General features: G+C 51.1%; 5 protein-coding genes across 5 annotated transcripts; 4 read left to right on the top strand and 1 right to left on the bottom strand.

The window, feature by feature from the left end:
* Positions 1–53: 53 nt before the first annotated feature.
* BDQ94DRAFT_183759 (thermophilic desulfurizing enzyme family protein) lies at positions 54–3067 on the top strand (the record flags this gene model as incomplete). Its single annotated transcript, XM_026774491.1, has 7 exons — positions 54–457; positions 517–712; positions 786–1133; positions 1395–1497; positions 1547–1936; positions 2008–2481; positions 2554–3067. Exons 1-7 carry the CDS (start codon positions 341–343, stop codon positions 3065–3067), a joined length of 2142 nt encoding a protein of 713 aa, XP_026621060.1. The 5' UTR covers positions 54–340.
* Positions 3068–3395: 328 nt separating this feature from the next.
* Positions 3396–5986, bottom strand: BDQ94DRAFT_175034 (2OG-Fe(II) oxygenase; the record flags this gene model as incomplete). The annotated part of the gene is made up of 5 exons (XM_026772434.1): positions 3396–3587; positions 3645–4183; positions 4254–4635; positions 4690–5778; positions 5903–5986. The coding sequence occupies 5 exons, from the start codon at positions 5984–5986 to the stop codon at positions 3396–3398; spliced, it is 2286 nt and encodes a 761-aa protein (XP_026621059.1).
* Positions 5987–7041: 1055 nt separating this feature from the next.
* On the top strand, positions 7042–8184 carry BDQ94DRAFT_175033 (putative glycosyl hydrolase; the record flags this gene model as incomplete). Its single annotated transcript, XM_026772433.1, has 1 exon — positions 7042–8184. One exon carries the CDS (start codon positions 7042–7044, stop codon positions 8182–8184), a length of 1143 nt encoding a protein of 380 aa, XP_026621058.1.
* A 502-nt stretch (positions 8185–8686) lies between these two features.
* Positions 8687–10001, top strand: BDQ94DRAFT_175032 (uncharacterized protein; the record flags this gene model as incomplete). The annotated part of the gene is made up of 2 exons (XM_026772432.1): positions 8687–9560; positions 9616–10001. 2 exons carry the CDS (start codon positions 8687–8689, stop codon positions 9999–10001), a joined length of 1260 nt encoding a protein of 419 aa, XP_026621057.1.
* A 795-nt stretch (positions 10002–10796) lies between these two features.
* On the top strand, positions 10797–14868 carry BDQ94DRAFT_183750 (general amino acid permease; the record flags this gene model as incomplete). Its single annotated transcript, XM_026774490.1, has 11 exons — positions 10797–11840; positions 11892–12044; positions 12645–12693; positions 12771–12962; positions 13031–13138; positions 13192–13302; positions 13352–13457; positions 13516–13678; positions 13744–13826; positions 13883–14092; positions 14160–14868. Exons 1-11 carry the CDS (start codon positions 11001–11003, stop codon positions 14866–14868), a joined length of 2724 nt encoding a protein of 907 aa, XP_026621056.1. The 5' UTR covers positions 10797–11000.
* Positions 14869–14966: the final 98 nt, after the last annotated feature.

Raw genomic sequence — 14966 nt, 5'->3', positions numbered from 1 at the left:
GGGGGAGATGAGGCCATCGTATGATCGCCCCCCACAAATAGTATAGGCATACTGCATACTCTAATGTGACCGTCAAGAACTTGTTTTCTTTCCCGCTTCGTCAGCCTGGATCTTATTCCGAAAACCCCATTTTCCAGCAGATCCCGCCCATATCCCGTAGAGATCCCGCCCACTCTGGAGTCAATCTCTGCTCACCACTGGGTATCCAGATGGCGTAATAGACCCAAAATAAGGCCCGCGCGTCTATAAGATAGCATAATTAGGGAATGGCCCATTCACCGCGAGGTCATCAATCAGCACAACTAGGCAGTCCTACCTACACCGTCCCCTCACAGTTACAATGTCTACCACTTCACCAACAGACAGAAAGAATGTCACCGATGCATTCGACATTGAGCGACAAGGATCTGTTACTGCAGCAGCAGTGCAAGTCGCATCCAAGTCACTCGGTGCAGGCGTGAGTCACCATCCTCCATCCTGAAAAATCAGTGATACACTAACGCATCTCATGTGTAGTCAGCACTAGCTCTAGGCGCATTCGGCACGACTTTAACAACCCTATCCCTCAGTCTGATGGAATGGCGCGGGGTAACCATCACCAACGTCTACGTGGGCAACTTCTTCTTCATCGCAGCATTCGGACTTGTCATCACCGCGCAATGGGAACTCTCCGTGGGGAATGGTTTTGCGTACACGGTATTCAGCGCATTCGGTACACCTCCCTCATAGACCCTATTCCTTTCCTTGAAGAATAACGAAGCTAATCAGACTGATTCTCGGAACAGGCCTCTTCTACGCCGGCTATGGCGCGATCCTCACCCCAGCCTTTGGCGTAGCACAAGCCTACGGATCCGACACAGCACAGTACAACAACGCGCTCGGTTTCTTCATGATATTATGGACAGTATTCGTGTTCGCGTTTCTCATAGCATCGCTGCCGATCAATCTGGCAAATATTTTGGTTTTCTTCTTTGTGGACTTGGGGTTCTTGACTGTGGCGGCGAGTTACTTTGCTGATGCGGATGGACACGCTGAGTCGGCGAGGGCATTGCGCAAGACAGGAGGGGCAAGTTGCTTTGTGGCGGGGATGGTGGGGTGGTATATTGTGTTTCATTTGTTCCTGAAAGATAATTGTTTGCTGGAGTTGCCGTTGGGGGACACGGGGAGGTATTTTGCGAAGAGCAGGAAGCGAGAAGAGTAGAAGGACAGAGGGTGTGGGTCTGCCCTGCAGATCAGAACAGCAGTTAGTGCTAAATAGTGGTAGTATATCTGGATATAATGTATTGAGTTAATTATTGTGGCAGCACGAGATAAGCTTATGGTCCAAGCCAACCCCGTAATTGTGTTGGTTGTGCCATATTCGGCGGGATAACGACATCTCCCCTCCACTGAAGCATCCAACAATTCTCTCCTTGTCGATCCACGATGCGATGTGCTTCAGCCCGCAGATGGCGTGATCCGTGCGCGCCATTTACAAGCTTCCAGCGCAATCACCACGTCTTGACTACTTTTTGAGTCCGTCAACAGATATCAACTTATAAGCAAGTGATTGCCCAGTGCCACCATGCCTGCTGCAGCATTTCATCAGAGCCCCTCACAACCCCCTCACTCTCCCAACACATTATCATAACCAGCTCAACATGACCCAAACTGACATCCCAGCCACCGATCCAGCTGTCTATGAGGCCTACAAATCCCAATGGGCCTCGTTACCCGACACCGCTGATGCCTGGCTAGCTCGGGCGCGTGAAGTAGCCACAATCCTGAGCCAGGATGCTGCGCAGCGCGAGCAAGAGAACAAATCCCCACGGGCGGAAGTAGCTCTACTCAAACACTCTGGTCTTCTAAAACTACTAGGCCCCAAGAAATACGGTGGAGGCGAACAGCCCTGGAGCGTGGGATACAAGGCAATCCGCGAGGTAGCCAAAGGAGATGGGTATATACATCCCCCTCCCCTTCCATCTTTAAATCACAATATACCATAACAAAACTAACCAAGATAAATAGTTCAATCGGCATGCTCCTAGGCTACCACCTCCTCTGGTCCACAACAGCCAACGTAGTCGGCACCCCCTCGCAAGCCGACCGCATCCACCAGTGGATAATCACAAACAACTACTTCGTCGGCGGGGCCGTCAATCCCCGCGACAGCGATCTATCCATCACTTCCGACGGAGAAGACATCATCTTCAACGGAGCCAAATTCTTCAACACGGGGGGCGTCGTCTCCGACCTCACTGTCCTAGAAGGTGTCCTCGAAGGTACAGGCGAGCACATCTTCGCGCTCGTCGAGACCCGTCAGGCGGGGATCAAGTTCGCCCATAACTGGAACAACATTGGTCTACGATTGACGGAGTCCGGAGGGGTCAAGATAGAGAATGTGCGTGCGCCGTGGAAAGATGCATTGGGATGGGACGAAGTGTCGAAGAGGCCGCGCGAGGAGGTTCTGGGTGTGCCATTTGCGAGTTTGTTGCTTCCCACGTAAGTTATACCTTCCATCCTTCCATTTGATCCATTAATGAACACAGCAATACTGACATATGGATTGGATAGGATCCAACTCGTCTTCAGCAACTTCTACCTCGGCATCGCTCAAGGCGCACTAGCCTTCGCATCGCAATACACTGTGAGCACGACCCGCCCATGGCCCTTTGGCGGAGACAACAAGCCCTCCGCGACAGAGGAGTTCTATATTCTCGAGCGATACGGGAACTTCTTCGCGCATCTCCGCGCGGCCGAGGCGCTGGCTGATCGGGCTGGAGAGGAGATTTCGTCCTTGTATCGAGAGCATGCGGATAACCGGCCTGGGTTGACGGCTAGACAACGGGGTGACTTGGCCGAGTGGATTGCCAGTGTCAAGGTGGTTACTACGGATGTTGGGTTGAGGGTGACCTCGGGTATCTTTGAGGTTACTGGTGCCAGGGCGACGGCCGTGAAGGTCGGGTTGGATCGGTTTTGGCGCGATATTCGGACGCATACGCTGCATGATCCGGTGGCGTATAAGAATCGCGAGCTGGGGAGGTATGCTCTGTTGGGTGAGGTGCCAGAGCCGACGTGGTATACTTAGGTGGCAATGGACGGTAGCGATTAAATTAATGTGTTATGTTTGGAATGGACTTAGTGCACGTATGGCAGTATATTTCACGGTGGACACGTAGCTAGTAATATTACCAAATGGATGAATGGTTGCTCCGCACTAGCAGTATCATACTGGGACATTAAGGTTGGTAGCGAAGCAGCAGGTATCGAGCTACACTGACTGGAAACAGGAAAGGCATGGGAGGAGCGTCCAATCTATTGTAACTAACTAACAAGACGAACTAGTAAACCATACCAATACTCTCCAATCAATCTCATTTTGTCGTCACTACTACCTGGAAAACCTCACTGACTTACTACATCTGCATCTGTTGGCCCCGCTGACTAGAAGGCGGAATGACGGCCAGGATCGCTGCACAGGAATACCGAGTGCCGAGACTGGCTTCATTGCCATAAGAGATCTGAGAAAAGGCCATCTCCTCATGCTTTGGTTGGGTGAGCCAGGTAATGCCCGGGAGGTAGTATGTCGGCCAGATATCGTTAGCCACCTGGCAAATTAAAGGTCAGCTCCCAATGACCAAAGGAAAACCTGGAATACAACTTACCTCATCTAGGCCTTCTTCCTGTCCGCGATCAGACGTAAAATAGCCTCGGAAATGCGGGGCTACTCGAGCACCCCCTCCCTGATAGAGGCTGTTTGGCTTCATTGGCAGATGGTGCTTTTCTCCAAGCCAGAAGGCATCTTTCATTTCCGATACTTCCCGTGTCAACAGCAGCCGTCTCCAGTGCTGGTCCACGTCAAGTGCACTGCTGGACTTCCAAGGGTACACTTCGTTGTAGCTGAGGGAATCCTCTTTGCCCTCTCTCAGGTAGCTTTCTGCAACAGGATTCCAACCTCCACTCTGGGACAGATACCCATACCTACCCTTACGCTTGGGGACTTGCCCAGGGACACCCAGCTGAGGGTTACCTGCATAGTCTCCATTGTATTCCAGGACCGGGAGGATGCTGACTTCAATACCAAGTGCTTCAAAGATAGCATAGACAACAAGGTCGGCGCCCTTCAAGGCACGTGGGAGTTGAAGCTCGGCTATATCCGAGGAGTGGGGATAGGCATGAGAGCAGAAGACTCCAAACACGCCGCCTAAGTCAGAAGTTCAGCCTTCGTCAATTCCAAGTACAGGGCGGGAATAAAATAATCGGGAACAACCTACCATCTTTCATGAAGCCAGGGGTGTTCAGTAGACTCTCAACCACCCCATAGAGTGGGAAAGCCCGTGGATCAATGGCCGGACGGATAGGGGCAAGTATGGCACCAGGCATCTCCCGTACATAGAGATTGTACGTGAGAGTGATCCGATTGCCCGCTCTGATAGTCTCAATCTCATGCTCGCAATCCGAGTAGAAGGCCGCCCATTGGATATCAGAGCTACTCTGCCGGCTCCAGTCAAAGTTAGTCTCCTGCCCGTGATGCTGCACAATCAGGTTGCCTCCTTCAAATTGGCACGGCAGGCAAACCACAAGTGATCCAATCTGGTGCTCCGAGCGTGGGGTGTCAACGTGCTTTCGGAAATGCCCAGAAGGGCCCGAGTATACCTGCAATGCGTTCAGTCAACACATGATAATGCTAGGGATTCGGAACAAACGGACATTCAGTTTGTACAACTCAGCCTTGAGCTTGCGGAACTGCAGCCGATTTTCAGTCTCGCTGCTAATACCAGGTAGAAGGATCTGCTCGATGAGTTCGATAATGCCAAAATCAGCTGGATGGAAGCTCGTCAGAAATCGGTCGGGATCCAGTTTGCCTGCCCTGCGGTATTCGGGGTCAAGGATGTCCTGCCCACCCCTACCAAAGCTCGCAGGTTGGCAAGCATCAAGAAGCTCTTGGAGACCATGGATAGAAGAATCACTGGCATCCTTTAGCAGTGGCAGCGTGAGCCTTTGTGCGGTGGACTCGTGCTCATCACCCCAGTGAACGATTTGCACACGGGGCGACATAGGTCCAGCTGCAGATTGCTCGGAGTCGATGAGATTAGTGATCGGAATGCTGCCCCCGCATGCAAAAGAGGCAGATGAGGTCTCGCTCTCGATCGCCTCTCTCAACTGCCGACAAGCCTGTGTAAAGGCACCAGTCGCTAGGGAGGAAGATCCGGTACTGTTCTCTCGCACTGTTGCCAGACGTGCCGCACTCAAGGTGTCTAGGAGTCGGTCCATGAAGCGAGCAGGGGAGTTTGGAAAAGCCTTTGTCTCACGAACATTTCCCTTGGGTTTCTCCCCCGGTCTATTCTCAGTTTCTGTGTCTTCTGCATCGGTATCTCCTGCACCAGTCTCTCCTGCACTGGTATCTTTAGCCTCTGTTTCCTCATAATCTTCATCGTCAAGATAATTCTTGTCGAAGGTTTGCTCCTCGTCTTCGTCTTCCTTGCCCTTGACCACCTTGGAGTTGACAGCGTTCCATCGGCTATTCAGCTTTCGGAGCACTTTTTCGTTTGCAAGAATATCAGTGTCATCCTCCACGTAGCCCGGAAGAAGGCGTTTCAAGTTGTCATGAAGTTGAGAAGCGATTTTCCGCAGCTCCCCGGCACCCGGCCCATCCCATTTTAATGGCTTTGGGGGATTCTCGGAATCTCTGTTCCCATATCTCCAATAAGGCCTGTAGTCCAACTGTTCAAGGATGGAACGATTGAGCCGGTAAACGCGCACGAGAAAATTGTCAAGACACGCATCGAGTTTACAATCCTGTCATATTATGTCAGCACATTCTCAGAATATTTCCAGTCCCTACTATAATCTTCTAATCTAAATGTGGCACCGCAAGGAGCAATAGTAAAACGACAAATAGGAACCCGACGGGGCAAAATACCTCGATGGCGGTTTTATGGGCCCAATCCTCCAGGTCCGCGAGAGTGCGCTCAAAATGGGGTGGTGAGCGAGTCCGACGAGGCATCTTCTGTTTTGTTAATGATTGGAGAAATTGTTATTGTAGGTTCTGTGAGATGATTGGAAACAGGTTCAGGGGGTGAGGCGGGGTGAGTATTTATGTTGAGGGAGAAGAGTCCGGATGAGGAGGGAATAGGGCAAGAGTGACGGCATGGAAAGTGCATATCTGCAAGGCTTCCAGGCAGCACAGGCAGCAGCCTGGAGCCTCGAGGCTATAACCATGGGTTACCTGCATGAACCCGCCATGTGTAACCAGTCGACACACTGATAGCAGTGACATGTTGAACCATTCACACACCGCAGTGATGGACAATTCCGACCGACCGAGAGATCGGAAGACTGCAGGATGGAAAAATGTATGAAAAAGGAAGGTTCCGATCATGATCCAGCTTGAGGAGTGAGGTATTAACTTTGTCCTACGCAGTTACGGGAAGAGCCATCACTGCAAGTTTATGAACTGCTCTATTACAAGTCATTCATTTCAATATAAGTTTACTGGCTCATTGACCTGCCAGAAAAAACTTGGCTGATTGAATTGTACTGTAATATTTACTAATAGCGATAATCGTGTACTTCCTACCGGTACGAAGCTGATGAAATGGCTTCATGGTCTGACAGCAACTGCGATAGAATGCCTAGCAGGTGTATCGCATCCACTGAAGGGATAGCGTAGGGAGCTTTAACTCAGATAATGAGTATAATTCCTGGATTCTTCTATTGAATCTTGCCAGCAACTATATTTCGGATCATTCATGCTTCTGGCTGGGTCGATCGTAGCCCGCAATCTATACTAGTTCCCCTATCACCTGCCTTGCGTGTAACCCAAGCATCCTGTGCCATGACAAGCTGTATTTATATGAAGGAAGAGTACCTCCTTATGTAGAGATTGGACATCTATCAGTCTGACCTTCTCCAGCCATCAGTGTGGATCCCTGAGGATTCCTGTGTTTCAGAAGCCTTGTGAGCATTCCACATGACATCAGGATCGGCGCCAGGCGCACCCACAAGATATAAACACCAGCGTCAGACATTGTGTCCTCTGACATCTTTCATATTCTGACAATGATCGCATCAGCAGTATATACGCTTCTGGGGCTTGCCCCCATCGTCGCCTCATCTCCCACTCAACTAACCCTCAGCTCAACTACACCATACCTTGACCACGCCAAATCTGCCGTGAATACGCTGCAGGGATGGTACAATCAAACAACCGGGCTGTGGGATACGACCGGCTGGTGGAATAGTGCCATTTGCCTCACCGTGCTGGGCGATCTCACGGCTTTGGACCCTTCAATGCTCAACTCGAGCTCGGCAACTTTCAACAATACATTCATCCAAGCCCCAACTTCAACTCTTTCACATAGTGTTCGCAAACCAACCTCCCAATATAAGCGTCAATTACCCCAGAACGACACCGAATCTAGTACTGAATTTCTCAATGATTACTACGACGACGAGGGGTGGTGGGCGTTGGCGTGGATTCAGGCCTACGATTTAACTCAGGATCGGCGATACCTGGATACCGCAGTGAACATCTTTGATGATATGGCAGGCGGGTGGGATACTACATGCGGTGGGATCTGGTGGGACAAGGATCATACTGGCAACAACGCTATCGAAATTGAGCTGTTCCTGAGCGTCGCTGCTCATCTAGGGCGTCGGGATACCGACAACGCGTCTTACTATCGTGACTGGGCAATGAAAGAATGGGATTGGTTCGAGAATAGTGGTTTGATCAATAGCCAAAACACCATTAATGATGGACTGGATCTGACGACTTGTCACAATAACAACGGCACCGTTTGGAGCTACAATCAGGGCGTAGTTCTAGGAGGACTGGTCGAGTTGTCGCAGCTGGTCTCAAACACATCGTATCTTACCACGGCGCACCGAATAGCTGATGCAGCCATGCAGGCATTGGGCGATGCCAATGGGATACTCAAGGAATCCTGCGATCCGGACTGCACCGGGGATGCGCCACAATTTAAAGGTATCTTGATGCGAAACCTTCAGATGCTGTACCAGGTCAGTCCCGACGACGGGCTGAAGCAATTTCTGCAGCAAAATGCCAACAGCATCTGGCAGAATGACCGGGGCGATGAAGATCAACTCGGCCCCGCCTGGTCAGGGCCTTTCACTGCTGCTGATGCGTCAACACAGAGTTCTGCCTGTGAAGCTTTAGTGGCGGCGACGGCCATTCGCTGAACCTTTGTGACTTGAATGGTGCTTCATGTTGATAGTCACGGAGAGCTAGATTCACGCCGAACATTCATGACACTGTGCAGTGATCGGCCATCACGGGACTGGTGCTAAAATTTACCATATAAAAGCCTGCTTCGCCGTCTTTCCCTCCATCTTCTGCATTTTACTCGGGTGGGTGTGTCCGAACCAGTGCGGCTGGGAGCAGAGAGTCTCGAGTTGCATGTTCCAACGCGGGTCTGCCATTCAATTCAACATCTGATCGCCCAATGAGGCACAGAACAGCACCAACGCGGAGCAAGACAGTGAATCCTCAAACTGGCCATGGATTCTTCTACCCCTCAGCTCCATGCTGGAGTGTTGCTTTCATCTCACAATCTTCCATCTCACATTCTCTCATGTACCATTCTCCCATTTACCTTTCCCATACAACTTGACTGTTTAACTCACTTTCCCACCTGGAAAAGTACGTCAGATCAGTCCCAGACTCGAGAGGGAAACATCAAAAATGGAGACACCAGACTATATTCTTGATCTGGAAGGCGAGATCTTTATTACGTTGAAGTATCCTAATTGCGAATTCGTTCCCTGTGAACAAGAAGGACCGCAGAAGGTCAGCTCCGAAGTCGTGGACCACGAGCTATTGCAGCGTTGGATGGGAATGGCTATAGACGCCGGAATCATGGACGAGAAGTATAAGAAGCTGACGACTGTTCCATTTGTGGTTGAGCCTGATGACGACGAAATCCAGGCTACTGAGTTGGAGAGTGGCATCTGGGGTATCGGCGGGCCACCTGTTGACATACTCCCAAGCTCACTGCTGACCGCAGAGGAACGAATATCGCGCAGACGTGCCAGGGACGAATTGGAAAAAAAGATGCTCCAGCTCATGAGCGATGAGAGTGACACTGAGGCAGTGGTTATCTTCCAAGCATCGGCGAAGCATCTTATGGCCGCATCGTCGTACTTTAGGTCCCTTCTCACCATCGGCATGGCAGAGAGCAACACATTCCAGGCGGAAGGAAGACTGTCGACAACAGCAGAATGCTGGGATGAAGACGCGCTACTCTACGTTCTGAGAATCATTCATTGCCAGCACCATGAGCTTCCTGACAAAGTTGACCTGGAGATGTTGGGCAAGGTCTGTGTGGTCGCCGATTACTATGATGTCCATGATGCGGTGCGTTTTGCAGCTCGGCCATGGATTGCCAAGCTTGACCCCCAAGGACCAGACGACAGCTACCGCGAGTCTGTGATCTGGCTCTGGATCGGAATATTTTTTCGAATGCCGGGTGTTTTCAAGGCAGCGAGCTTGGCTTTGATCAAGGAAGGAAAATCACACATGCCGCCTCTGGGCCTTCCGATCCCGGCACCGATCGTGGGTAAGTGTATATCTAACCGGTATAACACGAAGTACGCTCGCTTACAACTAATTAGAAGAAATCAACGCCCGCCGAATCAAGGCCATTGAAGGATTGATGGACCACATCTATCATGTTGAAGATGAATACCTGAGCGGGAAGAGGGGTTGCTCGTTTGAATGCAGTTCCATGCTGTATGGGGCCCTTATGAAGAACATGAGCGTATACGGACTGAGCAGGTCTGAGTTCATGGCGCCCTTCACACACAATAGCTACACGTCTCTTGCGAATCTCATTGATCGGTTCAGGCAGCCGCGGTGGTACGATCCCAGAAGTTCCAAGTATCTCTGCTGGCAGTACCTCGAGCACGAGTGCCATGATGCCCACTTCTGGGAAATCAGAGCAGGAAGGTTCCTTGATGATGAAGGTTTGGAGTTGAAGGATTTTATCAAGATGGGCTGACGACGGACTGAGGATCCTGACATTGTCTGCTTTGTATGCCAGTGATGTTTTGCTGATCAGGTGGTGAGGAGCCGTCGTGACTTAGGTGATGGAACTGGATGCAGTGAAATACTAGTTGAAAATTGTATCTAGGAATAGCATCTGAGCTTGTTGTACTTGGTCCTTCTTGAGTGGGCGTGGGTGTAACCATCGCTGCCTCAGGCGGAGAGTATCGATCATGTGCCGAGCTAGTCCCAATCTAGAAGTTACTACTATCCAAGTTAGTCAGCTGAAGATTTCCCAGCTTGGAAGTGATCAATTAGCCAATCAGAGAAGGCATAGTAGCTGTGTGGGTACTGCCTGAGGCAGCTTTGCCTCCCGCAATTATTGAGAAGAGGAAAAGCAAGCAAATAGATGAAAAACTGATCATCGACAAGCCACTTTACTAGGAGTCAATATCACCATCCACCCTTTCCATGTCACGGATAAATCAAGAATGGTATCGATAAGATGGTCTAGTGCGGATAAACCATCGACTTCGAGACAATGCCCTATTCCAGCATTTCTTCCCGCCCCAAAAGATCAGTCTCACTCTTCCTCTGCATATTCAAGTCCACTAAGGGCAGCCATTCAATGGTGCCATGTGTGAGAAAGATGGTGCATATGCAGCGTATCATGGCTGGCTGTTAACTCCCTTCTGTGCCGTCTGCAGCATTCGATGGCTTCGGTCCAGGCTTTGGCATGGGAGATCCGCAGTATCCACTGAGGTTTGCGGTTCCAAGCTGCTGCCGTCGTTATTGGTTCCTTGACCGTGATGGCAAACCGATTGACCATTCAGACGAGATCCGAGTGGACCCGAATCTGGCAATGGAGATAAGAGCTTGCTGACGAACTGCAGAAAAATTTGGGAGAGGGACAGGAAGAAAAATGGAGTAAAATGGCGTGCCGAATTAACCAGCCCATCTGCGTCACAACAAACCCAAGTCTCCGAGTCCCAGTGACCCTAAGCAGCACACCATCATGAGTTTATCAACAACGACAGTCGAAAAACGGCTCCTCGCAACTGCAGAGCATCTCAATGCCCCTAATAAATTCCGTCCAGCGTCCGTTCCGTGGGTACATCCCCATTTAGAGCAGGGCGTGGTGCCGATTAAAGGCCGCCAGCTGCGTGCCTCGCAACCCATCCGAAAGGGCGAGCTCCTGATGATTGACGTGCCCTATGCGCTCATTCCCGTCGTCGATGATCCGGCCAGTAGCGATAGTCTTCTGTGCAGCAATCCAACCTGTAGTCGTCAGACGCAACAAAGTTCGGGACGCATTTCGTGTCCCAACCGCTGTCTCGCAGATGTAGTCTGGTGCAGTTCGACCTGCCAGGAAGCTGATCAATTGCGCCATGAATTCGAGTGCACCTGGCTGCAGAGATACGCCTCGCCCATTCGCGCAAAATGGGGCGAATACGACTTTGGCATGATGTGGCTGATTGTCCGCATCCTCGCCTCACGCCACACGGAGCGACAGCAGCTGCTTGATGCCAACAACGAAACGAATCAGCGTTTCAAGGGTGGCTGGGAAGCCATCCAGTCCTTCTGTGGCTCGATAGAGAGCTGGTCACACGCTCAGGTGCGATCATGGACAGCGTTGGTGAAGAAGTATCTTCGCAGTAGTCCGATCTTGCCACACGACCTAAGCGTTGACGAGATCGTGGCTCTGATCTGCCGGGAGGAAGCCAACTCTTTCGGCTTGTATCCGCGCGAGACGGGTGTATATCCTGTCCCAGAACCCCCTGTCGACCGGGGAGAGCAGTTTGGTGCGGCCGTTTATCCTCGAGCAGCGATTGCCAACCATTCGTGCAGTCCTAATGTAAGAGCCTCCATGTCCACCCTTGACTATTAGCTAATATGACCGGTCCAGATCATGCATAAACCCGATCATCACGGACGGATGGTGTTTACTGCCTCGAAGGACATCGCAGCCGGCGAGGAGTGCTGCATATCCTATTTCGATTTGAGCAAACGCGTCGACCTCAAGTCCCGTCGAGATCACCTCCAGGGTCTGTTTAGATTCGTCTGCGGGTGTGACCGATGTACGGCTGAGGAGCCATCGGAAAAGGAGTCCGACTGGGTTGGACTGCCTTTCTTGGACTAGAGTGTTAGCACCAATGATTTTTATAGGCCGAGAGTGTCTAGTGTTTCTCGGGATACTCTTGGGTTCGGTTTCTTTGCCTGCAGTTTAAGCGCCGAGATGTCACCAGCTGGTCCTGGTGTGAATTTATATAAATATCTGATAGAAGAGATGATACAAATGTTCGGTTAGATTCAAGCGATCCACGTAATCATTGCCATCCCTATCCCGTGTCATCCAAGCTTATGTCGATCGTTCGTTTTTAACCTGATCCTTTCACGCGACATATGCTATTTCGCGGTTAATTGGGTCGTTGACAGCCAATTCAATCTCGTCTCTCGACTTATTCTAGAATCCTAGATAATATCCCCCTCGGAAAACAATGCCGCTTTGCTCCTAATAAATGCCGCCTCGCTCCTCTGTTACCATCTCGGCCACGGTCAGGCTACACGATCGCCGGCTGCCCAACATCTCGATCCGATGACAGGCCATGATGATCGCACAGAGCTATCTGCATCTCAAGTGGATACTTTCCTCTCATAGGCCGAACCCCGCCCGAAACGCCCTAACGCCGTGCTCCTAATGCGAGAACGTGGGGTGTAATCTCAAGCTGTGAAAGCGATATGCTCGTGTGCCGGCGGTTAAATAAAAGGCGATGCTCGTGGCCAGGGATACGGAACGCACGGCTGTCAAACATGGATAACAAGTACCGCCTTCCCGACCCTGGTGTGGCCGAAGCCAGCGACCATGCTTCCGAGTCCCCGGAAGCCCCGAATATCACGGCAGGATCGCAGTATTTGCATCGCAAGCTGGGCGGGAAAGAAGTTCAGCTCTTCGCGGTCGGGGGAGCCATTGGAACATGTACGTCTCGGCATGCCGGTGAATTAGCTGCCAGCAATTATCTCGTCATATTGATTGACTGTTTGTAGCGCTATTTGTTCAGATGGGTGCCATGTTACCTAAAGCTGGCCCTGCAGGTCTCTTAATCGGCTTTCTCGTGTACACGCCTATCATCCTCTCTGTCAATCAATGCTTTGGTGAGCTGGTCTAGTCGAAACTTTGTCCGATGGAGCTGGGTTGACTCTTACAGCGGAGATGGTCTGCTACTTGCCTATCCCCTCGCCGTTCATCCGCCTCGCCGGTCACTGGGTGGATGATGCCCTAAGCTTTGCCATGGGCTGGAATTTCTTTTTCACCATGGGTTAGTCATATTCACCTTTCTGCAGGTGATGGAATGCTAACCTTGACAGCATTCGGAATACCATACGAGATAGTCGCCATCAACATCCTCCTCACCTACTGGACCGATCGTGTGCCTGTAGCTGCTGTGGTGGTGATTATGTTGGTGCTTTATACGTACGTGTTTCCTCCACAGCCATTGTACGTGTCTCTAACCTCACTCCTGCAATGCCAGACTGTTGAACATATTTACCGTTCGCTTCTTCGGAGTATCGGAGTTCTATCTGTCGTCCTTCAAAATACTCCTCATGGTCGGACTTCTGCTGTATACCTTCATTACCATGGTCGGAGGCAATCCACGCCACGATGTATACGGCTTCCGATACTGGCGAGATCCGGTGGGTGCATTGTCTCATCAACAGGTATATATAGGGTTGGTTAATGGCAAATCTGCAAATTCCAGGGGGCATTTGTGTCCTACATTATATCCGGTGGCGTTGGACGCTTCTGCGGCGTTCTAGCATGCATGATACAAGGTTCTTTCACGTTAGACCAACCCAAACACGTAATTTGCGTTTGTATCAAACTCACCACTGCAACAGAATGGTCGGCCCCGAATACATATCCATGGCAGCCGCAGAAGCAGCACGACCACGAGGAGTAATGAAAAAGGCTTACGCGTCGTACCCATGGCGACTGGTAACATTTTTCATCCTGGGTGCTCTATCAATGGGCATACTCATCCCCTACAATGATCCTACTCTTGCTGCCACCTTGGAAGGGACGGAACAAGGAAGTGGGACGGGAGCTGCGTGAGTCCCATCAAGCCAATATTCATCCATACCAGTATTCCTTCTAAACATCCGAGATCCCCTCCAGCTCCCCCTATGTAATCTCCATGAACCACTTCAACATCCGCGTCCTCCCGGACATTGTCAACGCCCTAATCATGACTTCCGTCTTCTCCGCCGGCAACAACCTCGTATTCTCCGCAGCCCGGACCCTCCACGGTATGGCACTCGAAGGTCGCGCCCCAACCCTCTTCGCGCGCTGCAACCGCAACGGCCTCCCCTACTACGCCGTCGCCGCATCGCTGGCATTCTGCCTCCTCGGATTCCTCCAAGTAAGCAACAACTCCTCCACGGTGCTGAACTGGCTCGTGGGAATAATCGTCGCATCATACCTCCTCAACTACGTCGGCACGTGCATCACATACCTGCACTTCTATGCTGCACTGCGCCGACAGGGTATATCCCGCGATACACTTCCCTATAAGGGCTATCTGCAGCCGTATGCGGGCTGGTTCGCGCTGGTGGGGACGATAGTCATGACGCTGATCATTGGGTTCGAGATATTCATCGATGGGCAGTGGGATGTGCAGACGTTCTTTTTGGATTATACTATGGTTGGGTTTTTTGTGGTCGCGTATGGCTTTTGGAAGGTGGTTAAGCGGACGAGGTATGTGTGGCCGGGGACAGCGGATTTGGGGCTTGGGGGGTTGAAGAAGGAGATTGATGAGTATGAGGCTGGGTTGGTGGTTCCGGTGAGGAAGGGGGTGAGGGGATCTTGGAATGGTTTGTTTGAGTAGATTGGTTTGGTATGGGAGGTGGATAGGATAGAGATGCTTCGTTGCGTGCTAAAGGCAGGATGCAGTTGCAGAGTGATCATATTGGTTGCTATAGATAT

Source organism: Aspergillus welwitschiae (genome assembly GCF_003344945.1).
Source record: "Aspergillus welwitschiae strain CBS 139.54b unplaced genomic scaffold BDQ94scaffold_49, whole genome shotgun sequence".
Lineage (NCBI taxonomy): Eukaryota > Fungi > Ascomycota > Eurotiomycetes > Eurotiales > Aspergillaceae > Aspergillus > Aspergillus welwitschiae.
This window is presented reverse-complemented; position numbering and strand designations above follow the sequence as displayed.